Genomic DNA, 26,942 nt, shown 5'->3' on the forward strand with positions numbered 1-26,942 from the left:
TCCAAATAAAATCTTATTTAGTTCATTTTAAACAGCATTTCTAATTCCATCAGAAGTCTGCAAAATGTAATAAAACGTGTTTAGTTGCATCATGTTTTGAAGACGGACTTCAAATATATTTTCTCTTGCAAGGCTTTTTAAAGCACTGCAGATTTTAGGAGACATGATTACATATCAACACATGGGTTTAACCTCCTTCCACAACTTTGGTTTCGGTACAAGAGAAAAAACTCACTATGAACATTTAAGAATCTTTAATTCACACTAGTAATAAAATTGCATTACATTTCATAAAATAAATGTTCCAGTTTATATATACAGAGAAAACAGACTGTACATACCCTCCAATGAACCATTTCTAAAAGGAAAATCAAACAAACCGGAAACAAATTTCACAAAACATACAAGCAATACAGTGCTCAGCTAAGCAGGCACAACTGTACATCAAAATTTGTAACTGCTCAGTGTTGGGGTGTGGGAGGGGCAAAAAGTTAAACATTTACAACACAGTCCTTCAGGACCGATAAAGGGGTCTTAAAAAGTATTGCAGGCAAGCAGACAGACGCTTGTCTTTTTTTTCCAAGTGCAGCAGAACATCCATCTCGTGTGTAAAGTGTGGAGCCGATTGTTGCTGCCACGAGGTTCACACTATTGAACCTGTGTCTCGAAGCTCCCGTTCAGCTGGCCCTCCTCATAGTCCATTTGACACAAAATCATGTTGTTTTTTAGGAAAAACTTGTCCCCCACGCAAAACCTGTCGGCAGAGAAAAACAAACAAAGGCAGAAACGTTAAAACACAAAGGCGATTACTGTTGGCATTATGACAGAGTGGTGTGTGTGTGTGTGTGTGTGTGTGTGTGTGTGTGTTGACTGGCTCTCCTCTGCTCGGCTCTGGCAGGGAAAATGTTGCATTCAAGATCAGCAGGTAATGATGATTCTGTTTGATTGCACACATTTGGTTGGAGATGTTTCACCTGACGCACTCTGACACCGTTCCTCGACAGATTCAAAGCCTGTTTTGATGGTCATCATCAATGTGTGGCTTCAAATAAAGCAGATTAAAAACCCTCTCATTTGAAAGCAGGCAGACATGAGCGCTGGCAGCCAATGAAAGGCAGGTCAACTCTCCTCCTCGGGCCTGGCAAAAGAAAGCCACTGGCACCACCGGAGTTTCCACAGAAACTCTGTCACAGGGTTAGCTTTTTACACACCAGTTTAGTTCCAGTGCTCGAATGTTTTTCCTCTTCAGTCTCAGAGAATTGAAGAGGAAAAATAACACACAGCAGCCCGGCCTACTGATGTCCTCCTCTGTGCTGCGGTTTGTTTGTGTGACTGCTCCATAATGTGACTGAAGGGGGAGTGAAGATAAGAATATAGCCGGGCATAGCTTGGCTGCAGTAATGAGCCAGGCTGGTTGAACAGCCATGGCAATAGTGTGCCAGATGAGACCTGGCTTCATGTCTGCCAGCTGAGGAGAGAGACTGCAGTCATAATTCCCTTACAGCAGGTGTTCACTATGGTAACTGAATGTGGCCTGCAGAAGGTTAATGGGCTTGTGCTGTGTGGAGGAACAGGGTCACAGCACCCCTGACAAGCATGCAAAGAACGTTGTGCTCCCAGAGTGCTGCCATTACTGACAGTGTATTAATGGGGAAAAGGCAATATTTGGGGACATCATATCCTATGTGTATTATAGCATAGGCTTTCCATAATAGTAGGTATCATTAAGAAAACACCATTTCACACCTGTGTAGGTCCACCTCTGGGGGACTATTTTTTTTAGCTTCTATACCTCCTCTCACACTTGAGAACAAGAGCTAATTTTACCTCCGTCTGACTTAGACGATGTACAAAGCTAGCCACAAAAAGGAGTGCTAGCATGGTGTCAATTAGCGGAGCATTAAAGCAACCATTATTCTTACAACACAGCTTATTTTTTAGACTTTCATTGGTCTTAACAACATAATAAACTCTGCTCTACCTCAACAGCTTCTAATATCTAAGCTATTTTAACACTTCATTCATGCTGTTCGAAAAGCAAATGTTGCTGTGCAGTTGCGATCCCCCCCCATCCTTACCTCTGGTTACAAAGCTGACAGGCAAAACAGTCCAAATGGTAAACATTATCTCTGGCTCTCATCACCATTTCAAAGGCTGGGATCAGTTTACTGCAGGCTGCACAGTTCCCCGTTGTACCAAAGAGCCTGAAAGACAGAGAGCACAGACAGAGATTAACCCACCTTGCCTTTACCTTGATGCAATAAAACAGCAAACAAAATATATATACATGTATATACTGACAGCAAGAACAATTGCTGATTGAAGGGGAAATACATTGCATGAAATGCGCAAATCTTCATGACACCTGCTTGTTGTTTTTGTTAATGAGAGTCACAAACGTAGATCTTAATTCTCTGCTAATGATCTAATTAAAATGATCACATGGTTTTAATCTCCTTCTTCAAAGGATTTCCCTCGTCGCACGTAACAAAAGCAACAAAAACACATCTGACGCAGAGCATTTGAATTGTTGAAAGTTTTTCACAGCTAAAATACCTAATGAGTCTGTCTCCAACCAAAGCCAGCTGGATTCTTACACGAGAGGCTTCCCTCTGTAAAGTAGTCATAAGTTGAAAAGATTTCTGTTACAACGATTCGGCCTCTCTCTTTTTCTCTGCTTCTGCTTTTATTCAGAGAGCAGGCTGAGACAATGACGGTGGAGATGTAACCTTGAAGAGCTAACTAAATGTTTCAGAGCGAACGCACTCCCTGCTTAAACATGGCTGCTGCTTGTTTAGGCGTATTAGATAGGAGCAGAAATGATAAAGGTCACAAACAGAGCAAGGAGGCACTGGTGTAGATCTCTTTTCTCCTCAAAGCAAAGGAACCGAAATGCTTTTCTAAGTCCGATTTACATTTTCATTTTCCGAGCGCCTGCCCCTATGTTTAATTTGGAGATTCAGAAGCACAGATAGATTTATATATTCTGCAGGAGGAGAAGGGCCGTTTCACAGCTTTGCAAGAGGGGATAAGGCGACAGCAGATTGCCAATCCAACAGTATGTTAAACACTTTTCCCACCAAACATGTAGGGCTCAGACAGAGGAGTCACACTGTTGATATTCCGCCTCGTTTATGCTAGTCCCATTCAGTTGCTTTCACCTTGTTAAAGAAAACGTCTATCCAGCAGCCCTGCTTCTAATAAGGAGCCGCTGCCCCCAGAGGAGCGGGAGAGACAGAAACAGAGGGAGAAAGGTTGTTATGTTCCATGAGAGGGATTCACATGGTGTTAAACAGAGACATTGTTACAACTGGTTACTGTTTCAGTAAATACAGCCGACATCTGCCGCCCACCGGACTCTCACAAATAAGCTGTTTATGTCCATCAAGACCTTTTTAAAAAGTTGTTTTTCCACCAAAATTGATCCAGAAATTGACCCAGTATAAGTGCAGCAGAAAGAGTCTGTTTTTATTACATTATATTGGTTTTCCTGCAAACAAACACTGGCAACCATGTTTTCTTTTCTTTAATATGATTGAATTCATTAATTTTCTCTTTTATTCTCTTCCCCCATACAAAAGATATCCACTTCCTCCCTCTTCCTGTGTCATCAAGACAGTCAAGCGGCAGGGTCTGCTCCCGGTTTCACCACACCTGAGCTCCATACTGGTCTGCAGGGTCACACAGGGATGTCTTTTTCTCTCCTTCAGGGAACCGAGGCTATAAAAGAGCCTAGAGAGCCTCGGTCACTTACAGAGTCTGACACGCACACACCTCTAACAGCTCGTGGGATTATTCTAACCCATCTCCATTACACCCCGCTGGGCTGTGGACATGGTGCTCACTTGATACATACAGGTTGTGAAAACGCCTGGTGGGGGAGCCCAGCTTGCTGCCGGCACTAAGTTCTACCTTCAGTAAAGGCGGTGTGCGAGTCCTGTGGCTGGTTTTTACCTTTAAGCTACATCTGTGTACTCTGCAAACAAAACATCCAGATACTATAGGTAAAGCTTCTTTTCTACATTTATTATGAAACCTGCTGAATTCTTTTGGAGCATCTCACCTCTACAGATGCTACTCAAGTACTCTAGAGTGCAACTTCAACAGCTTAGCAGAGACACAGGGTTTTTTGGTTGTCTTTTGAGAAAAACTTAGAACTAAAAAAATAAATAAATAAATACAAATTCAAAAAACAGAACTGAAAATATACTGAAAGCTATATAATGTTTAATTTCAGCAGAAAAAAATGGTTTGCATTCCCTCCCTTGTTTTTTTGAAAAATCTTCGTATCGTATTTCCTCCAGCCGATGCTTCTGCTCCCCCTCCAGTTCAGAGGAATTTCCATCCCACCTGATTTAGGCTACGCCAATCAAAACCAATGACTGTATATATAGATGGACCACACGTCTCCATCTGCTCTCATTGTACAGAATTGAAGCCAAAATATCCCCTTTGATAGGCGCTGCCATCTTGCGATGGTGATGTAATTTGGAGCCAGAGTTGTGCAGTGGACATCGGCAGGTGGAGCCGCCGTAGCCACTTTCGTTAACCAAAACCCATTCAAATTACCAAAAAATAACAGCAAGGAGGTTTTAGTTACATCTCCTCTCGCCGATCCTCCTCCACTCTGCTAAGCCGGAACGGATCGGCTGCAGGAGCCGTATTTGTCAACAGAGCTGTCAATCATCCTTTTTACAGCATCAAATAATTAATTAAAACTAAACCTGTCAGAAAAATGAACACTTCAGTCTAATAAGAACTAACTATAATAACAGAAACCATGTTTGAGAAACATTTATTTGGTGTGTATTTTGATTTTATAGTTTGACTCATGTCCCATCTGTTAACATGGAGGAGGCGGGCTTTATGACCTATACTGCAGCCAGTCAGCAGGGGGCGCTCCAAATGTTTTGGCTTCACTTTTAGGGAGCTGTCATGCTGTCCATCTTTTTATACAGTCTATAATCAAAACCATTCATCTGACAGGGGGTGGGTTTAATACAACAACTGTATGATGCATTTTGCCAAAACGGTTGCTGCTGATTTTAAACGCTAAATTCGCTATTGTGTCAATAATAATCAGTATTAAATTGTAGTTCTTGCCAAATAAAAATGGTTCTTGTTAGCTACTAAAGTTTATCATGTAGTTCAGGTCTGTGTATTATGTTTTTCATTATGCCATATGAATTGGATGTTGGAAGAAGCTACTGCCTTGTAGCCTAACGCTATGTTAAAGTTTTTGTCTCTCTGATTGGCTGCAGATCTTTCCAACTGAGTCGAGGGGCATTCTACTTCCTGATAACACTATTTGGAAATCGAAAATTACCTCAGAGGTTTCAGATTAATTTATGAATTGGTCTTGTGATATCAGGCGATGCAGACCCCCCTCCAAGGTAAACGACCAAGCTGTTATCTTTAGGAAATAGTTGGTAGAACTTTTGATTAACTAACCAAAGGTAAACTAGCACTCTGCCGATTGCACAGAAAGACTTTGCACCTTCAAGGTGCAAGAACAGTAAGAAAGAAGCATCAGGACCCTGGCACGTTCTCCTGACTGAGAGGGTCCCTCTAAATCACCCTGATAGTCTTCAAAGCATTAGAAGATTCTTCCAATCTAAGATGACTTCCTTGATTTACTATCACACAGAAAAATAAAACTTCCATCTTTACCATGACATAAAGAGTTGGAGTGTAAAAAATGTGTGTTGCGTCACAGTTCTTCAGCCAACAGTTGATGTGTCTGAGTTATAAAGTGGCATCAACATTGGGTTTAATTGGGCTCCTCATGCTAAGAGGAGATTACAGCCTGGGAGAACTGTTCAAACACATTACTCTCTTCTCTTCCAGCTCCTATGAAGCTAAAAAGCAACCGGAGTTGAACCACTACTGCAGCAGTCTCACGAGTAACGGCTGAGGTGGAGCTGCGCATAGCAAGCGATGGATTCTTCACACCGACAAATGATCGAGAGGACGCCAGGAGAATGTAACATATTAGCACAAAAGTGAAGAAGTAAGTGACACAAAGTGAAATCAACTGGGCACAATAGGCTCTATTATCAAGCTTTTGAAAGCAAAGTAGGACGCAGCACATGAATGGACTGACCAGGTCACTTATCACCTTTATCTCGTGCTAAAAGAAAGGATGATACTCTAATTAAAACATCTATAGAGCTAATGACATCTACACAACCTGTCATGGAGGATAAACTGGAATTATAAGAAACCATACACACTATGAACACAATGTTTCACACACACAAGGAAACTATGTTAATACCGTATCTGCAGTCTTTGATTTGCTTCACAGCACTGAAACAGTGCCTTCACAGAACAGAAGTTGCACCTTTGAAAAACATGAATTCATTAATTCACAATGGGCTTTTTGTCTGAATGGACTATTTTCTGCAGAATTCCCACGTATTGTTCTGACACATGTCCTGTATTGTAGGAGTGCAGTGGCTCATGCACTTCAATTTCCCTGGTCATTTGGATTAAATAAATCAATATTCTCAAAAGGAAAGTGAGAAAAAAAAATCAACAGAAACTCATTTTTTTTTCACTTGTTATTTAAATGGAGTCATAAAGGTGAGTTTCTGGAAAATATGAGAGAGTTGCTTGTTCAGAGGTGCTCATAATAGAATGAAGCCATCAGGTTGTGACGATCAATCATCAGCCTTGTAACAGGGTTTAATTCACAAATAGTCCTATTTTAAAATAGACGCCTGTGTGGTTTATTTATATGGATATGAGGGTGAGAAGTGCAGATCCCTACGTCCTGTGAGACATTCGGGCTTGGATTTCTGAACGGGATAATGCGGTATAAAGTGAGGGCAGTTTTCAGACATTATACGACGCATTTTGTACTACTTATTTATACATATAAGTTGGTAGGCCTGCAACTACAGTAGTAACTATAGGGATATATTACATTCTTACATATTATATACAAAAATACCATGATATTTAGGGGGGAAGAGAATGAATTGCGGCCGCTGATAACTCCATAAATTGCGCATCATTTGCCCCCGCTATCTGCTCCGTCTCAAGGTCTGATTCACAAAGCAAATTGCACTGATGATATTCAAGCGCAAACACGGTGTCTGGACCTCCACTCTCTGCTGCGCGGTGCTGCGCTCTCAGGCATCCGTTGAGCACACACTGACGGATCGATGATGAGCAGGGAGAGGAGGGGGCAGCTCTTTGAATAGTTTATTGTAAAGTCCAGACTCCACAGGTGTTTACTAGTTTAACTGTCTGTAATGTAGCTTCATTTTTTTATATGACATATAATAACCCCTGTCATGCGTAATGGCTCCACACAGTCTGCCCGTGTCTGAGCCTCGCACAGCCCCAGGCTGATTGGTCTCATGATTATAGTAGTAATGAATAGATATAACGAATATATTATCAGGTTGTTTTAACAGGCAAGTACATTTTTTGATCACACAAAAGGTGAATTGTCATCATGATCAGTGGAAACTCGGAGCGTGACAGCCCTTATAATAGGTGTGCCGCAGTTACCACGAACTCTCTCCAGGTGGTATATTTCTCACTCTATCTGCGCGGTGCTGCTAGCACTGGTGTTTGTGAATAAGGTTATTTTTGCCACGAGGCTCATTTGCATAGAAAAGGGCTAAATGTCCCCCGAATGCATAATGACTCACTTAAATACGCGCAAACAGCACCAGAGCACAGAGATGCTGTTTGCTCTGCAGCGCACTTTGGGGTGCATTCAAACCTCTGCGTGTGCTTGGAGAATGAGGCGGAGTCTTTTTGTGTCATTTGCACAAGTTATTGCGGGACACCTTTAGTGAGTTCTCCCCTAGTGTTCTATCATATCAAACAAAGTAAAGCAGCTTATTCTTTTTTTCCTTTGTACTTGAAAACTACTTTAAAAATGTATTGATTATAATTGTAATAGCTGTTTCATTGTGTGTCAAATGACTAATTTATTAATTGACAAACCCATTTCAGCTTTAAGAGTTAGTCATTTTAATAACTTCAGGTTGCCTGCCCCAAAATGTAAATCTTACCTACAGTCGTTACCACTGTGCCATACTCTGTCCTCTTTAGAAGACGCTCTTATTTTGTACCTACAGTCTAAACTGCGCTGATGTGGGTTGTTGGGAGCAGAGTTGGATGGCAGGAATGCAAAGAAGCTCAGCTCTCCTTCCTCTGTTATTGAGTTATTACACGGGGTCTGCAGAGAAAAGAGGGCCTTCTTTAGTTCTTTTAACTTGCTGCTTTACTAACTTCAAACCCTTAAAGCTGCTTCAGTGCATCATCTGCCTCTCTGTATTGCTTCCCTCAGATTGGGCCGTGGCTCTTGAAGTTTTCTACCTGTTCACTGAGCTCTTTGAGACTTCCCAGCCTGCACGGGGGTTTGTCAGATTTCATAAAAAGGAAAAGCTGTTAATGCATGCATCCCATGTTCTGACCCTCCCCAACAGTTGTGTCTTTTTGAAAGAGTAAACCTTTTCTGTTCGGCTCTATCTTTCCCACAGAGGAAGAGCAACTGTTACGGGAGGAGGAGAGCAATTGTTTCACTAACTAAAGTAGTACGGAGAGGACGGATTTAAAAAACAGTCACATCCAGATGGAGCTATCATCTTCCCCCTGCTATTTCACCGGTTTGTGGATAACTTATAACGTTCATTATCTTGAAACGTTTTTCCTCTTACAGTTAATTATACCCCATTTTGATAAGTGGATGACTATTATGTCCTCTCTAATATATGAAATAGAAGATTAAATGATTTCAGGCTTCAAGTCCTGATGATCACACCATGACTAGATTGTCAACCCTCTGGTGAAGTCGTACCATCCTGGGCCCTTGACATAAAGGAAATAGCTAATTAATCTATTATTCTCATTTATAATGAAAAAGCGTGGCCAAGCTGCTAAAAAAACTCTCCTGATACAGGAAAGTGAATGCCAGGGACGTTGAACTTTTTGGAGGCGCAGCGGTTTGGAGGGCAGGGGAGGACGCTGTTTAAGGCATGTGTGCATTTTAGTGTTTGTGTGTGTTATGGTGTGTAAGACTCAGGAAAGCGTGAGTGCATTCAATAAGTTGCTAATGCCAGTGAAGGACAATCACAGATGGAGCTCCTATAATAATTAATGTGAGCATGGCAGGGTTCCAAACCCTGGGAAATAACCAAAGTGTGTTTGATCCAGCGGCTCGCCTGTAATGAAGTGCAGGAGGCTAATTCAGCGCACAGATTTAACTTCATTACTGCAGGTGAGGGGAGCCTACGTCTTTCTACACAGGAAAGAAGGGATGAAAAGGAAACAGGATGGAGACTGCATCACCTACTTTGAAATACTCTCAAACTGCCTCTTCTCTATACGCAAGGCAAGGTTTTTAATTTGTTCCATAATAGAATTCATCTCAAGCATCTCTAGCCATTAAGTGTTGTGCATTTGTCGCAGGCTGAAGAGCAGGCGAGTGGGATGGATTTCATTAGGCAGGCCGGGGCAACGCGGGAGCACAGAAAGCTCTCTCCTCCTCCTCTTTCCTTTTTATTCTTATTTCACTATTCCTAACTCTTGATTTCATATGTCACTCTCAGTTTTTCATCCCCTCTCTGACCTCTACATCTTACTGGTTTAATGTGTGAGAAAGCTTTTCCGTCTCCCTCCACAGTGCCAGTTAGGCACTTATGGCTTGGGGGGGGGGGGGGAGGCTGGGGTTGCTGTCCTTTCAGCAGATGTATTTTACCAAGTGAAACTCTGAGCTTCATCATTTTTGCCTTCTCTTGGTCATTTGCCCATTTATTATTACCTCATCTGCACCATCTGCCCCTTCTGGGGGCAACATCAGGTCTTAGTGGACCTCTCACTGCATCTTAAAAGCATTAACTGTGGGTGGGAACTGATGGATGGTAATGGCCTATCTCCACGTAACGTCCCTAAGCGCCTCTCAAGTGGGCTGCAGGCTTCTTCCAGGTCACAGGAGAAGCTGAGGTAGAAGTGAGATGTCATCGAGATCCATGAGTGAGTTAGGGAGATAACCAAGTTGATTAAGGTTCTGATGTAGTGATGCAAAATCATGTCTGCCATTTTAATTAAAAAAATGTAGAGTAATGAACTCATTTAAACCTAGTGAGGAGTAAACTGGAAGTATTGGTGAGGATTTGAGGGAACAAGTAGGCAGAAGGGAAATAGAGAAAGGGAGGGGGGGGAGGACGGTGCAGGACAGGGAGTTTTAGGAGAGGGGGGGGGTTGTAGGGCACCGGCATCCCTAAGTTGGCCCCGGGGGGATTCTCTCTCAGATAAATGGTAGGATCTCATTGGGAATGTGACTTAATGCCCAGGAAATGGTCATGTTTAATTTAACAAGCAGATGGCAGGGGCATCTGAAGGGGGAGATACCGAGCCAAAGACACTGATGAAGCAACAAGCCTGCCGGGAGCTTTCTCACAGCCTACAGCTCTGTGCAAGCGAGAGCTATACCCTCCTCCATGACAGGAGGCCTCTGTTTTCATGTCAACACTGAGGAAAAGAGGACAATATGAACAAAGGCACTACAAAAACAAACATGTAGTGGCTTAAACCTAAATAAACGAACATATATCTTTGTCCTTATAAATATACCTGTTCAGTTAAAGTAATTGAGCTCTGCTGATAGCAGGAATATTAACTGTAAACAGCCTACAATAATAGTGTGGTGTTTCTAGGACCAAGTAATCGTGGTGGTAGCAGCGAGGCCGTTGATAAAGCATGATCAGCATGATACAAAAGCTCCCAATGTGATCATTATACTTGTGCAAGAATGTATAAATCAGGTTATACAGTAATAATGTTTAGAATTAGTTTGTTGCATTACGAGTTCAGTATCTGCCTTTGATGCTGCCTGAAATGTGAAGCTAGTCAATCCAATCAGATATCATGATATATCTAATTATCGGCATCAGGAAGGAAAAATGGTTTTGGAACATCTCTAATTTTGAGGGTTAAAAAGAAAGAGGATTACTGCTCCTAACATGCCCCAAATGTTCCTTTATCTGCCCGTGCAATATCTTTGTATATAAGCACCCCATAACAACATTACTTTCTGCTGTACGCATGCTGTAAAAGAATACGACAACAAAGTCTCTTTATATAAGTTTTAGCTTGGATTAAGTTGTTTCTCTGAGTTAACTTTCCATCATTGATTTGAGCTGTGTCTCGCTGAATTGGAGCCACAGGAAACAAACACTGAGAAACCAAAGCAAACTCTACCAGGAGGGGAGAAAAAAACCCCCTTTGTGATCCTTTCATGTCACACGGCTCTTGGAATGGCGTGGCTTTTGTGTTTAGTGTTTGTGAGAGGTGATTGTGTGTCTTTCTTGCCTCAGGTAGTCCCTGCGACAGAGGATGAGGTTGGCTTTCGTATAGAGGGTGGAGCCCACCTCCCCCAGGCGGCAGTCGCAGCAGGCACATTTGAGACAGTCCTCATGCCAGTATTTGTCCAGGGCCTTGAGCAGGTAGCGGTCTTTAATCTTGCGATTGCAGCCAGCACACCCCTTCTGTTTCCCTTTGGGCTGGACGGAGAGCATCGGCACACCTGTAGTGATAAGGAGACAAACAGCCACGCGTGATTTACGGCCCGGGAACACGAGTGACTTTTCATGTTCTCTTTTTGATAAGCCGGCTGCTTCTCCAGGCGTCTAAGCCACAGCGCACTGCCTACCTGCTTCATATGCATTAAAGAAAACATTCTTCCATGTAGATAGGCACACAGGTCACATTGGACTACAAAGCCCTGACTTACTTGTTCCACCAAGAACATGCTGTAGTACAAAAGTTACATGATCACTTGCAGCAGGTTTCAGAGGACGGGGCATGTCGTGTGTGTTCCTCAGGATAAAAGACACAGTGTTTATTTTGCTTACTGTGGTATTTACAGCGAGCTGAGTGGCACGTTAGTTACCTACCATTTCATCAAAGCCCATTTCACTCAACTGTCCACAGCTGTAAAAGCTCCTCATGGGCTTTGTTTGGTATAGATTAACATTAACCTTTTAAAAAGCCTCTGACCACAAAAACGCTGCTACCAGACCCCAGTGAGATATGTTATGGCCTAAGTGCCTTTTAGCATACACTCACTCTCTGTGTTTCAAACACACACACTGGGACACACACAGACACAGCGCTCACGCACACATTAGCGCAGGCAAACCGCAAACGCACACACACAGTACTCAGAGCATTACAGCCTTTCCTCCTTTTACACTTATCTGTACTCATGTGTCTGCAACGAGCGAGCCTAAGTTACCAAACTCGCAAATTGCCCCGCTGTCACGCAGGTCCCCTTTAAGCACGCCTTTTAGCCTCCTAAAGGACAAATAAAGTCCATTTAATAACTGCACTAAACACTAATAGTGTATGTGTGGTTGACATTTGTGTTTGGACTAAAAGCCCCCCTCAGGCCACTGGTGGTACAGAGGCAGGGGCGCGCAGCTCCCCTCTGTAGCACTAACAGGTCTGCCACAGCTGAAAGCACAAGACAACAGCTCTTAAGACACTCTCTCACACACTGAGCTATTGATCCGTCTAAAAGAACACACAGTGGACGCCACTTGCCACTCTACTTTCAAAACACATTTCTCTCTCTCACACAAAAAAAGACTGGACACTCTGCATGACAGGGGGTTAGGCGAGCATTTTGTATGTGTGTGTGGATATCTATAAAGGCCCGTTTTAGAGACGCGTTATACTGAGTTTGTATGAAATGTCACTTGTTAACTGTTGCACTTTAAAAAATGTGCGCAGGTACATTTTGTCCAGGCTAGATAAAGTTTTTATTTTCACGTCTTTATGCAGGATTGCGACAGTGTTATGTTGAGTGTGAATGGGGTCATTGTGCAGTTGGAGCTGCCATTTTACACTAACTTCTGTGTGATAAACACAACCTCAGCTGGCAACAGGGGACCGCTTCACTCCGTGCACGTTTCTCTCTGCTAAGCCTGTCAGGTTCGTTCTCTTTCACAAAAACCTTCCACCACTTTTCAAAGGACTACTTTAGAATAAAAAAAAAAGCATATTTTCTCTCCCTCTTTCTGTCTCTCTCTCTCACACACATATCTGCACACCTAAATTGACTCACCGAGTGCCTTATTGGATCCAGATTTGCTCTGCAAGTCTTGGCCATCCACACATCAGTAATGCTATGAATGTAATGTAATTAGCGTTTCCCCCTTTTAAAAAAGAGGTGAAAGAAATAGGAGAGCTTGTTAGTTAAATTTATGGCTTTGGTTTATGTGTCAGTAAGTGCTCTGGTGGTGTTGAGCCATCTTATTTCTTTATCAGAAGTGAAAGGGAGAGGCTTATTGGTTCAGTGCTGGCGATGGGAGCCATCAATTAGTGTTCTGCCTGCCCTCCAGCTCCCTCAAACCCCCCCCTCCTCAAAACAGGCCCCTTGAAGCTGGCACATTAGGATCACAAAACCTGCTATAAATACCAATGTTGAGTGTAAATGAAGCTAAAAAGCTTCAAATTCAAGCCACACTGGCTAAGGGTGGACTCCTCTACCTGCATTTCATGGCTTGTTAGGGGAGCTCTCTGCAGGTATGCCAACAGTGCTGGCCTGACAGACTTCTACAGAACTAAAAACAGTCTTAATGAGGAGAGAAAAAAACGCCTGTGTGCGTGCGTGTGTATGTGTGTGTGCTTAAAAGCTCGTGCAAGGAAAAAGAAAGGAGTTGCAGCAATTCCCTCTGGGATCACCAAAATCTTTAATTTGCCTTTTATGACACCTAATTAGTTATTCTACTCAAAATCTTTGCTTTAAATAAGAGAACTAATTACACAAAAAGGTCGTTCCCCCACCTCCTGAGTACTACTCCTAATTGGTTGAGACCACCACCCGCTACACACTCCTTAAACATTTCATGGCGTGTTTTACATCACATTTGAAAAGGCCAAAGCTTAGCCTAATCTGGAATCGCTGTTTGCTCCACGCCCCCTCGTTTGGATGCACACTTTGTTTTGCACCCTGCTCTACGCGCGCCTTTGCGCGACCCAAGTCCTGTGTCTGCAGTTAGCTCGACATTTGTGTCTTCATGCACACGTCCTGCTTCTTCAGGCCTGACTTAAAGGGAAATGTTTCAGTGGAGGAATGCCTCGTGTCTGCCAGGAAACCAGTTTGCACATTCAACTGACGCCGTTTTCTTGACGCCATTGCAGGGAACAAACACAGGTTTGATGTCTTCTACCAAAGCAGCCTCTGGAAAACAGCTTTAATAGTAGTGTAGCAAGCACTAGCTCAAACCTCCTAAACAAAGAGCAGTGACAGAAAAAAAAATGAGTGTGTAAAGTAAATGTCTTTTCAATTCCCTTAATGCCACGAGACATTTTCCTGCACCTGTCACCACTCCTGGCGCCTTGTGAAACTGTGGAGGAGAACAGAACCTCCCATGCTCGCCGCCTCCCAGAAAAGAAAAGCTGCATTATGAAAGGAAGCAGCAGACTAGGAGGCAGCCTCCACTTAATCCAATCCATTTAACAGATACAAGTGCCACTGACCTTCCAGTGTCATTTGATGTCACCAAAAGCATGCCTCTCAACATCACGATTCATTCTCCAACAAGGGATGCATTTTAGCCCTCAAAGTGGAGAGACAGCACTCGGCCTGCCAAAAATCCATCCTGAGCAGGAATTTAATTTGCCATTAGTACTGTGTGTAAAGGCCTGTCATTTCTCCCCTCTTCCATCCATCTACTTTCTTTAAGATTGTATCTTTCAAGAATATGTACAGTTAGTTTTTCTCAGCCCAAGCAGTCTGTCAGAGCATGTATTTTCCATTATAGAGATAGCATCCGATTTCTATGTTACCCCATTTAGACTTCCGTCGTTACCGCTATCAGAAGAATCACATCAGTCTGCTAACCTTTTTTTTGATATATTTAAGCTTTTAAAAGAGAATTCGCTGTTTGGAGCACTCTAGGAAGTGTTGATATTAAAGAAATACAATTATAACACAGACGGGGCAAGACCCGCATTTCCTCCGAGTGGACACGAGGGTGTGGAAAGAAAGATGATTTGCCTCATACACCTCTTTTCCTATCAGTATCACAGAAATGTTTGGTTCCTACTTTTAATATAAGTGAGCAGGTGCTTGGATTTTATGCTGCATACTTTAATGTATACAGGGTTCCTATGAGTCCCTGAGCCATCAGCCATGCTGTTTAATGTCAGGCGGACTAAAAGAAGATTGGGACCTGCGTTGGCATCACCTGCTGTGGGTGCAAAACAGGGAAATAATAATAATCATAAAATTAATTCACACCACTTCCTTAACTTCACTGTCCCTGTATGTAAACATTGTTTCATGTAGGGCTGCAACTAGCGATGATTTTTATTATTATCAAATAATCCAGATCATATCTGGATTCATTGATTATTTGCTTCGTCTACAAAGGTCAAATATAGTGAATATCTCTGTTACACTTCCTGCAGCAAAAGGGTGATCTATTTTGCTAGCTTATTTTATTCTAAGAACAATCCAAAATTCAAAGATATTCACTTTACTGTCATATTTTAGAAACGCTTTAAATATTGATATATGAGAAACTGGAGACACTGGATTTTTCTATATTTTGCTTAAAAAGGGAGTCAAATTATTAATCGATTATCAAAACAATTGCAGATATTAGATCGACTTATTGATCAAGTCTTTGCAACAGACCAAGGTGTTATTTTGTTTGGCAAACGGACCAAAACCAAAGATGTTCATTTAAAGTTATAATCTCGAAGATCTCAGTTTCGTTCTCTTTGGCCGCACCTATGCCGATAAACGGTTATTGCGGGAGCACACTTCACAGATATCCAGACAGTGTCGCATGTGTGACGTCCACAGTTGTCTCCGGTTGTAACTCTTGATTTTCCTAACTGACGGTCGCCATCACTGTTTGCCTTCATCTGAGCGTCGAATTTGTTTCTTTTTCTTTGATTTTCACTTATTTTGGAAGTTGTTTCTGTAGTCATCCATCTTTTCTTTGTTTGTTCCGCCACAGTACATAACCGTTTACTCGCAACACTTGCAGAGACCGGAAAAGGAGCCGCTTAGCTCCGCCTACCCTCTCTGGCAGACCAACCACTGCTGGGTGATGGGAAACCCGTCACTAACTGGCTGCCGATTTTTTCTGCAGATGTTGCCACAGACACCCAGTCCATAATAATACTATACTGCAAATGCAAAGGCTTTCATCAGTGCGCCATAGGCTCAATCACCATTGTGTTACCTCATTCGACGATAGATAGAGACTTAACAGACATTTATTTAAATGAAAATCTTCTTTAACTGTCACATAAAAGTAGGAAAATCAGCAAATCCCGAGATTTGAAAAAACTGAAACCAGAAGATGTTAAGTTAAATGATATGTGGTAAGACTTGTTTATGTCAATTTCCTATAGTGTAAATCATATAATGATTCCAGTTGTATTTTCATGCATGTACAACACAGCTACAACAACCACACTACTACACACATGATCCCAGCGGAGCAGCTGCTCTCACAGGCACTCAGCCTTAATGGCAGAGGGGACAGAAACATCTGATTCTCTCTGTTTTTTAAATGTCTTTTGATCAATTAAAAGCCCCGACGCCATGGTGTGATGCAGACTTTGCTGGTTCACTGGGAGGTAAAGGATCTTGATGAGAATCACTCAGCCTTCCTGGAGGGAGGTGGGCTTTCAGCGAGGTGGAAGCTGGCCCTGGGTGGGCCTCCTCTCAGGGGCCCCTATAATTCCAACTCCCAGCTGCAGCAAATAAGAAGGAGTTAGCCACCAGCGGGGTGCATATATACACAGACTCAGGGAAATTAGACACTATAGTAACAAATTATTGCATTTAGCAGTCATCACTAACACTTAATCTAATGCACTCCTGCACAAGACATCAAAGAGACAGGAAAGGCTGAGGATGAATCTACAAACTGCTGCACGAGGTTACCCCATCATCGCACATAATCAAACCTGCATGACTGAAATCGTCTCTTAAAAGCACATTTTATTGTAGCATGTTCCCTCTCCTATGGGCGGTAAGAGTTAAAACAATATAAAACAGTGGAAAATACAATGTGTATAACAACCTCCCAATAGGTCTGCAGTTTAGAAGCTGTATTGTTTGAATTAAACCCCTCTCTTTTATTTTTCAGCCTCCACTGTAAAAGCTGCAGCCATGGCAATCCCAAATAAAATGTGCCCTTAATCCAGGGTGTCTGCCACTAAGGTTAATGGGGATCTCATGCAGATGTCTTGCCCATTGTGTGCATGAATCAGCCCCTTTCATTCAGCTTCCGTCACCGCTGTAATTGAGCCCATAGACGGACACGTTTCTCTCGCGCCAAAAGACAAAAACACAAGACATCTGGTGATAATAACATCAGCTGGAACGCACATGCTAGCTGAAAGAAGACTGATGAGTGTATTATACATGATAAGCAAAATAAAGACCACTGATTCACTGTGTGGTTCATGTTCACGTCCTTAGTTGGGGCATATGCGAACACATACGCTTACAGAGAGAGAAACACGAGGACACGCACTCCCTCTCAATTAAGGTAGCTTTCCTACAAGGCCCAACTTTATATTACATTTAATACTGGCTGTGTTTTAGTGTGCTGTGAGAGCCTTCTATGTTACTGTACTGAATGCTACATTTCCAGATGGTTGTGTATGAATGCTGGGGTCTGTGAGGTGATTTCTGGGACTGTATGCGTGCTCTGATTATGACATAATTAACACCCACAGTAAGCAGGAGAGAGGGAGAGCGAGAGAGAGAGAGAGAGCAGACAGGGCTGGTGTGGATGAGGAGGGGACTGTTCATTAACAAGATGCACTCTCTCAAACTTTGCAGCTTGCTGCGGCTAATAAGCCCCGGTGAAACGGAGCCCAGCCGTCCCTTGCATTGACCCTGGCACTGCCCGGGATAAGGGAGGGTTTTGTCTCCTGGAATAATTGCTCTTTTCACATGTTACAAGTGTCCTGACCCCCACGGTCGGCAGCCACTTTCCCTACCATAATTACTCCTGATCCGCTCCAAATGAGTCAGCCGCATTAGGGCTGCAATAACACTGGCCCGGCTTCAAGCGCGGCATGGGGAGTCTCAGCAGAGCAGCCTGGAACAGGACTGCCTTTTCTCCCAGCCCACGGTCATTTCCATCACGTCAGAGGTGCATTTCTTACACTTGAAGTCAGCACGAAGGCCCTGGGCCCTTTTTCTGAGGCTTACAGAAGGCATTGTTAGCTCCTGGTGCTCACTTCTCACTGTGGTTTGGCAGCAGACTCCATCCCAATTAACGGGAAAACTTCATTAGGGTGTTTTTCCACACTTTTCAGCCCCCTATTATTTTTAATTTATTCACATGGGGTTAATTAAAAGAAATGTATCACAGAGATATGCAACAGCTTTCTAATTAAATTCATTGCCGCCTTTTTTTTTTTAAAGACATGAAACTGGCAGAGTTTCCAAATTATTACAGAAGGCGACTTGTTCCAACACTTGGTTGCTCAGTAGTAGGGGGAGATTAGAGCTCTGCAAGGTAAGCTGTCAGCAGCAGAGGCAGAGTGAGGGAGGGAGAGATGGGGCAAGAAAGCGAGCGAGGGGATAAGATGAATGAGGAGGAGGAGAAAAGACACAAACACTGATGGTTTTTATCATGCAGGGTTACCCCAAATAAACCCCTGAGAGCTCTTAGAGAGGGACGACTGTCAGAGTGTTGACAGAGCAACAAGAAAATTTGGTTCTGCATCAAGCCAATCACATGTGGGCGTGATGTTGGGCTTTGTCTGCTGCCGGTCTGAGGTGTTTAGTTCTTAAAAGCTGCCATTTTACCATTTTTCATTCAAGTGCAAGCTGTCAATAACAGAGAGGGTGCATGCATCTTCATCTTCAGTCCCTTTACAGAAGGTGCAAGATCATTCCCCCTCCCCCCCGACTCTACATTTGAGGTTGAATAAGGGGAAAAAAATCCATCTACTCCCAAACTATATACTTTTAAACTTTGATAGACGAGGCAATCTTATCTGCCACTTTGTGAATCCTGACAACATAAAAACTGAAAAAAAAAATCAAACCATTAGACCTGTCATAGCTACCTTCCGCCATCCGGAACAGAATAATGCACAAACACTTTTAGTCCGCATTAAAAATGCATTTGGAGAGGAATAAATGTAGCCCTCTAAAGTTTGTGTCACTCACGAGGTCAGGAAGTGATGTTCAAAATCCTCCCCACTCCCCAGCAATTACTGCACACTTATTATTTCAAAGGATATGCCAGGAGACAGGTGTGCCATTCAGGGTCCTCAGTGAGTCGAAAATGGAGGGGAAGAAGGAACACCATACTGCGGCGCACTGTGTGAGGCTCTTTAATCTTGAATAATGCAAATTCCCCACAGGGGGGCAGTTATTTGGCAGCACAGGCCTCTAATGTCATTCTACTCCTGCACCTGATGGGGTAAATAATGAGGAGAGTGGATGGATGAAGTTAGGGAAGCTGTCGTCTTGAAGATGGTAAACTAAACTGCTTCATGTAGATGCTGTTTGATGTTTTAATCTGAAGATACCCTTTAATGCATTCCTTTTTTTACTTGGAATATTACTCGTTACTAGCTTAAATCAAGTGGAAATTAAACCCGAGACGACAATGAAATAATGATACGTAAATGAGCTTTGGTTGTAATACAGAGAGGTCTAAGGTGTTCGAGACATGTCTCAGCTAATGTTGAGCGTTCAGTCATTTGCGTCTGAATTCGTAGTTGCAAACATCATAATTAAGCACTGATTGAATCACCAACTTCAATATCCAGAAGCTAATCTACTAGCTTTAAGAGGGAAATAACTACCCCCCCTTTTCCTCACACACTTTAATTAGCTATTAAAGATTTGATTTACTGAAGGTCATCCAATAAGAGATTAGTTCTCAGCAAGTTGGCTCTTATTTAAGAGAAGGCACCCCGGGCTTTTCTATTTACCAACAAGATAACTAACATCTTAAGAAAGTGTGGAGCCTCCATCCTCTCTCGTTATTTCTCTGGTTCTTGTACGAAAAAAAAATCAGCTCTAAGGAGGCTTTTAATTTGTTGTGTTTGACCCAGAGAAATGCATGTGACATTTTGTTTTTGCCAAGAAAAAAAGTCAAGTAAAGGTCATTTGAAGTCGGATTAGAGCTGCAGATTGTATGATGGTGCATGAAAACGGAAGATCTGCGAGTTATTGGCCTACAAATGACCAGCTGTCCAGTTACAGCACAGTTGCATCAATGATCAGTTAGCTCTGACTGAAGCTTTTTGTGGTCTTAACACTGCAATGAGAATCACAACACAGCGTTGTGTTGGAAAAGGCATTTACAGTGAAACAAAGTGAAAGTCTAAAGGTCCCGCTAGCAGCCCCTACAGGCTGTTCTGCTCATTACACCCACCAGAACAAGTGTCTTTTACTGACCAGTCAACACTGCCATCCTCAGAGCCACAGACTCACACCAGCAGGGCCGACAACACATGAAAAAAAAAAACCCTCAACAACAATGATCAGAGCTTTTGCAAATGGGAAACATGGCCAGATTTCCTGCCGGCTCTGTGATGTGCGCATTAAAGAGAGAATACAACAGCCCGGTTCATATAGCTCATTTCTCCCACTATACTATTACAGTAATTGTATGGTATTTCTGCAGGTGTCCATTTCCCTACATTTGGCACGGACCAGTGCTAAACCAATCAACACCTGACTTAGACAACTTACAAGCACTTGGGTGTATGTGCAAATTGTCAGCTGCTGCTCTCAGATGTGTTTGAAAAGCAGCATCGCTCCACATGCTCACCTCGGAATCTGATGATACAGGATCATTTTCAAATAACACATTACACGTCATGTCATTTCATGTGACATATGTCCACACCCCACAACCCTGCAGCTATTAGAGATAGTCGCGGCACAAACACACACACACACATACACAGTAGAGCTAGACTGATCAAGCTTCTGTTCGCTAATTGCAGAAGTAATAGGATGCTTCAGTAGAAAAATGCAAAGGTAGGTTTGAGTTATTTAGAAGTGGTGTTTGGCTTTTATATAATTAAGGAATCTGTTGCAAGATTGCTTCTTGACATTACGCAATATAATATTTTTTAACTCCTTAGATATCAATTTCAGTGTCTGCTTTTATATCCCAGTTTTGGGGTAAGGCCGCAAAACACTCAAACACACGTGTGTGTGTAAAGCCCTGCCTTTCATTTAAACAAATACACATCAATGCAGAATTTTAGGAGAGGTATATAAGACCTGTCTCCACTGAATGTGTGATGGTACATCCTTTTGCTTTAAGACACATGAGACCATTAAAAGACATCAGTGCAGTTATGATGGGAGATGCAGCTTACGCACGAGTAAAGCACTTTAACCATCAAATAAACATTTAAACACCCATAAATAATTCTGGGTTTACAATCCTTTCAAATATGTACTTTGTATCGCATTAAAGAAGAAGCATGAGCATTGTGTGATTAGAATATATAAAGCATGACAATAACCCCGGCAGCGTTAGAAGTTTGATTTTGACTGAGTCGTAAACAAAGTGCTCATCATGCCTTAGATGTGCTGTTTTTATCACTGCAGGTAGTTTTCCTTCAGTAACACTCCCTGGGCCTCACGACACTTGCACTCAGCCGCCACGCAACCAAAGCTGGTGACATTGTAGTTTTGACATCTGCTCATCTCAACAACTTTGCTGTGTGTCACCCCACGTTCCCATCACCCCTGTCTTCTTTACTAAAGCCTATGATGACAGAATAAAGCAGAGATGATTTTCCAGAGAGAGCAAAGAATCAGCGTTACTGAGTGCATCACAAAGACAAACAAGTCAGAAACAGAGAGCGCGCGCTATAGTAAACAGGGGAATAAATAACTTCACTTGCAAACGACTTATGAGATGCTGCAGAAGTGTGCATGTGTTTGCAGAGACGTACATGTGTGAGTCCTACAGCAGCTCCCAACAGGTGCAATCAGATACATAACTCCCTGTATGTATACTTGTATGGTGGTTCAGTGTCATTTTAACTTGATTGTATGATAAACAAGTTTATTTTTTTTACCCCAGCTAAATTGTGGTTGAGATTATTGGGGTTTATTCTCTGCAGGCGAGAACAGTTCAGAGCGTGTCAGCAGTACTTGTGTGCATGTCTGCATTTGTCTCAGACCTTGCAATAAGACATCAGGTTTCTCCAAGGTGGTTTAAAATGTGGTTTAAAGTATCGATTCGTCTCAACTTGTCAGCACATTGTGGATTTTGTAAAGAGGGTTTCATTGTAACGATTGGGCCGATATGTTTTTGCCCTTGCGGCTTAGAGTTCCTTATTCGTTCATGTAATTTTTCAATGTTGCGCTTTTATCTCTGCAGCCTTCTCTATTCTCGCACACGACCCGAAAACACGCCACAATTTTATCTTGACATTGAAAAAAAAAAAATCATTGAAAGTGAATGACAACAGAGGGTAAGACTCTGGGCAGCACAACGGCGATCGACTGCTTCCTGTGATGCATGCCTTAGCCGGATCTTGTTGTGAGAATTTGTATGATAGCACGGCTAGCATGTGGCCTCTGGCGATAATGAAAGGGATGCTCTTACAGCTCAAGAGTGCATAATTGAGTTTGCGAGCCACACTGATGAGTGCAGCCATTTACATGGCAGGCAGGTGGGCGCGTTCGCTAGCACGTGTCTCGTAAGGATCAATTCAGTCCCTTTGAATCCAAGGAAAATTATGGGAAATGATACACATCTCGAGCTCTCAAAGGTGTGAAACAATCAGGACTGATAGGCATCTAGAGGGTTAGTGGTGACAGGCGAGATTGTCTCCAGTGGGAATTCTGCATTTGGAAAATCAGAAACAGATGAGACGGAATGAAACTCCCACAGCTTTAATCGTGAAAAAGTATGTAATGAGAATAGCTTTATTATAATATGGATGTTGAAAGCAGTCAGAGCGCTAAACATGCTAAGTGTCGATGCAGAGTAGATTATGTTATCACATCTGTGTCAGGGAGGGGAAGATTCATACTGTTTTGGTAATCATGTGTGCAAATAAAAAGGGAGATTTTCCTTCTGTGCACAGGTTACACTCTTAAGTGTTTGAGAAACACAACTTCGACAATCTGCATTGAAGTGGAAATTGGAAAAGTGCTGCAAAGGCGATGAAGGTGCCTGTAATAATAACGCTTTTTGAAAAAAACGGTGGTGACTTTAGAAATATCAAATGAAGCAATGTGTTTGTAATATTGTTCAGGGCCCAGAGCACAAAAAGCCGACGTAATTTCAATATTTGAAATGGGCAAGTTTAATTTTGAAGTCAGAGCAAACCAATAAGCTGAGAAAATAGCAAATACAGGAGAGCAAATTGCATTCCTTTGGAAAAGTGAAAAAGACTTAAAGAACATATAAAAGTAATCTCCAGCTGGAAATTAGAAATCAACCCTCAGAAACCAAATAACAGAAAAGAAATATTACTGTCCACTTTCTAAATCAATATAACATCGCTACCAGACAGTATTACCATGGTAACAGCGGTAAAGAATGAAGCAATTCTTATTATTTCAAAATAAAAATCTGAGCCTGAAGCTGAAGTTTTATTACAGCAGCCGACAGATCAGCAGTCTGTATTCATCTGAAGCATTGCTTTTCAATCACAGGCGTTATGAATGTGCCAATTTCGCCGGACAGGACGATAACAGGGTCATAAATTAAGAAGAAAAAGGTAACCAGACATTTATCAGTAGCTGGAGGATTTTCCTTCTGCCTGCTGAGGTCTGTGAGGAGTGCACTGTAGTTGTGTTCATGTTCAGCAAAAATATTCTTCAGTGTGGACCCACTTTCTTCTCCTGCAGCTGCTGCGAAGGAGGAGGAGAGAAAATGGCTGAGTTGCTTTTTTTACTCTCAAATTAGACGCAAATTGGAGCCTTCATGTCGCAGGGTGAAATAAAATGTTGACAGGGAATTTGTACATGTGTTGCTTTGCATTAGTTTGACCTGGATATTAGGTCATTTAACAGAAGAGTGCATGTGTGCCTTTTACAGGCTCTTAAACTCTCTGCTGTGCGAGATAGTGTGCGTTATAAGTTAATAACGGCACCATGTGGGAAGTTTAATATGTGCGTGTAACTTGTGGCGGACAAACCGACAACATGGCGAGCTAGTTGCATCAAACTGCAGTGTAATTGAAATTGTAAGAACGTTTTTTTAACATTTGTGGACTTAAATTAAGGTGGGTTTCTTGCTTTTGTGACATAAACTGTTACAGACTTTTCTGCAAGAAGTCACAGTTCAAATCCAGTCTGCCAAACAAACAGCAGCTTTATGTTGTCGCCAACTATGATCGCAGACTTTGAACCCGAGACCAGACACTCTGATGATCTGCTTTATATCGCTCATAAAGACTGAAATATGAACACTTAAGATGCACGCACACACACACACACACACACACACACACACACACACAGAGGCATAATCGTGAATCAATCAACAGAAACAAACACGTACACCCAAAACAAAGACCCACACCTCCATCCCTGCATAAACACACGGTTATTTGTGCAGGCACTAAGTGGATACATTAGACAAGAAGGTTGAATTGACAAGCCTATAACTTGAGAGCCAATAAACGCTAAGAGGCACCACAATGAGAGAGACCAGATCCACGCAGCTCTGTTGACAACCTGGCCAAAAAGCTGCTGGAGCTGCTGCTGCTGCTGCTGCTGCTCGGGACCAGCAAATAAAGGGTGAAGCTTTTAGGCAATGAGCAGCAGGTGATCTCAGCTTTTCTGCAAGTCCTAATGCTCCTAAAAGCCACTCTGCCTGCTTCTGTAATTGGGCATCAGTAGTTAATGTAGTATTGACTGCATTACATGCTCCTGTGCATCCTTTCCCACTAATGCCATTTGCATCACCTTGTACATTTACCATATTGCTTAGCCAATAACTGTTAAAAGCAATCTGAATCATGAATCATATAGGGAACTTTTAGCTCGACAGACAACCAGAGGAGACAATTTACAGTTGAGTTAATTTAGGTACATTTGCAGCACAACACTGATTCATCCAGACAGAGCAATTTATGCCTCTGCCGCAATCCTTTTATTGGTTTTTAGATGTGTAAGTGAAAGGATGCGCTGCTAAGAGATATGAAATATCCATTTTCAAACATAAATAATGGGTTGCAAATGCATCCATTACTTTTGGAGGAGGAGGGACTCTGGGTAAACTCAAATGTGCAAAACCTGTGCAATGCACTTTGGGAAATATAACACCCAAAAATATCTGTTTTGGTTTAAAGAGGTTGTCATTGTGCATCTCAGCAGGAGGTGAGCAAAACACACGTCAAAATACTCCAAAAGAAGTATCACAAGGAACTTTAATGCAGACCATCTAAAGCCTTTAATGCATATACTCTACATGTCAATATTACCATAATGTTGCATAAATGTATTAACATGTGTGCACCGTGCTCTAAAAGGGATAAACGCACTGCACATCTCGCACATCAGTTTAATCCAAAATGGGACGTCATTAGAGGCGAGTTTGATTTAAATTAAAATTAATTAGATTGCCTCACCCATTAACCTAAATACATTGAAATAGATAAGTAATGCAAGGAGGCCTATTTGGATGGAAAGTGAGTGAGCGAGCGTTGCACGGCGCTATCCATAATTTGCAATCAAGTTAAAAGCACTCTGCTGTCATCTCCCATCCCGTGCTGATGTCAAAGGCTGCCTCGCGAACTTCACAGACGCAAAAAGCACTTAAGAGAGGAGGGAAGGAAAAAAGAGGAGCCACATGCACTGCAGCGTCTGTGGAGTCTCCTCCAAACTCTGGGTTACACATCAGACAAAACCTGCACTAAATAAACATGCAACTCTCCCACTCTGAACTGCAGTTTTGTACGTAATGACACGTTCTTTGTGTAACTTCACGATGCAGAAAGCAGCCACGGTGTGCAGGTTTTTCTCCGCGGAAACACGGACCCTGTCGCGGCTAAATGGGGTTGAGAGAGCCGATACAGGGTCCGCGCTGGGTCCGGGGCGACGGGAATCACATGAAATGTCACTCGTTTGCCGTGTGATACACCCCAGGTTATTGCATCCTACAGCCGGAGATGTTACTCACCCTCTTCCTTGTCCAACACCATCGTCCTGAGGAACGAGGAGTCCTTCCCCGGGCGATCCGTCCTCGGCTCCAGCAGGCTGCACGGCTCGGTCTGCTCACAGCTGCTGCTCCTGGAAATGGCTTTGAAACGCGCGGTTGACTAGACTACGCCTCGATAAATCAAAAAACCCTGGAAAGATGAATTACCGTCTGCACGTTTTTTTTCTCTCTCTGCCTCCTATCAATAATAATTCAAACACGGAATACGCGGTTATAAACACGGCGAGATCCCCACTATCCGGACGGAACTGTAATGCAAATAAATCGCGATCAAACAGCGTTGCTTGCTCTTGATAAATTCCATGCGAGTAAAAAAAGGCAAAACAATGAAAAGCGATATAAATCTAGTGTCGCCTATCTGTAATAACTGTGCGCACGCGGACGGATCAGACGCTCAGACTGAACGGCTGAGCTCTCCTCGCTGTTAATATTCTCGCTTTCTCGCTCTCATTTGCTCCCAAACAGCAACTATATTCAAACAAATCCAATTGCAAATGTGACAAGTGCTAAAAGCAAACTCACGCCGCCTCGCTGCCAGTTTATGTGCCGCGCTCGCCTCTGCTGCTACTGAATAAATGCGCGCAGTTTCCAGAGACCCTCGGATTCCCCTGTTAATTAAATCAATTCATTATGCTCAGATCTGATTAGCAGCCCTTCCCCCCTCTTTGAATCAATTATTCAATACACAAACATAATTGCTTGTGCCAGAGGTGTCTAAGTATTAGCTTATTTAACTCCAAGGACACTAATTACCCCTAGGGCAAG

The 26,942-nt window shown here is 42.6% G+C and overlaps 1 protein-coding gene across 1 annotated transcript; it reads right to left on the reverse strand.

Moving 5' to 3' along the window:
* On the reverse strand, window positions 1-26,942 carry lmo1 (LIM domain only 1). The gene is made up of 4 exons (XM_069657482.1): window positions 26,139-26,942; window positions 11,335-11,548; window positions 2,079-2,204; window positions 1-754 (listed from the first exon to the last, which is right to left on the reverse strand). Exons 1-4 carry the CDS (start codon window positions 26,158-26,160, stop codon window positions 649-651), a joined length of 468 nt encoding a protein of 155 aa, XP_069513583.1. The 5' UTR covers window positions 26,161-26,942; the 3' UTR covers window positions 1-648.

This window comes from Semicossyphus pulcher, unplaced genomic scaffold (assembly GCF_022749685.1).
Source record: "Semicossyphus pulcher isolate SPU_LCO1_2020_fin unplaced genomic scaffold, fSemPul1.0.p SCAF_1, whole genome shotgun sequence".
NCBI classification, from domain to species: domain Eukaryota; kingdom Metazoa; phylum Chordata; class Actinopteri; order Labriformes; family Labridae; genus Semicossyphus; species Semicossyphus pulcher.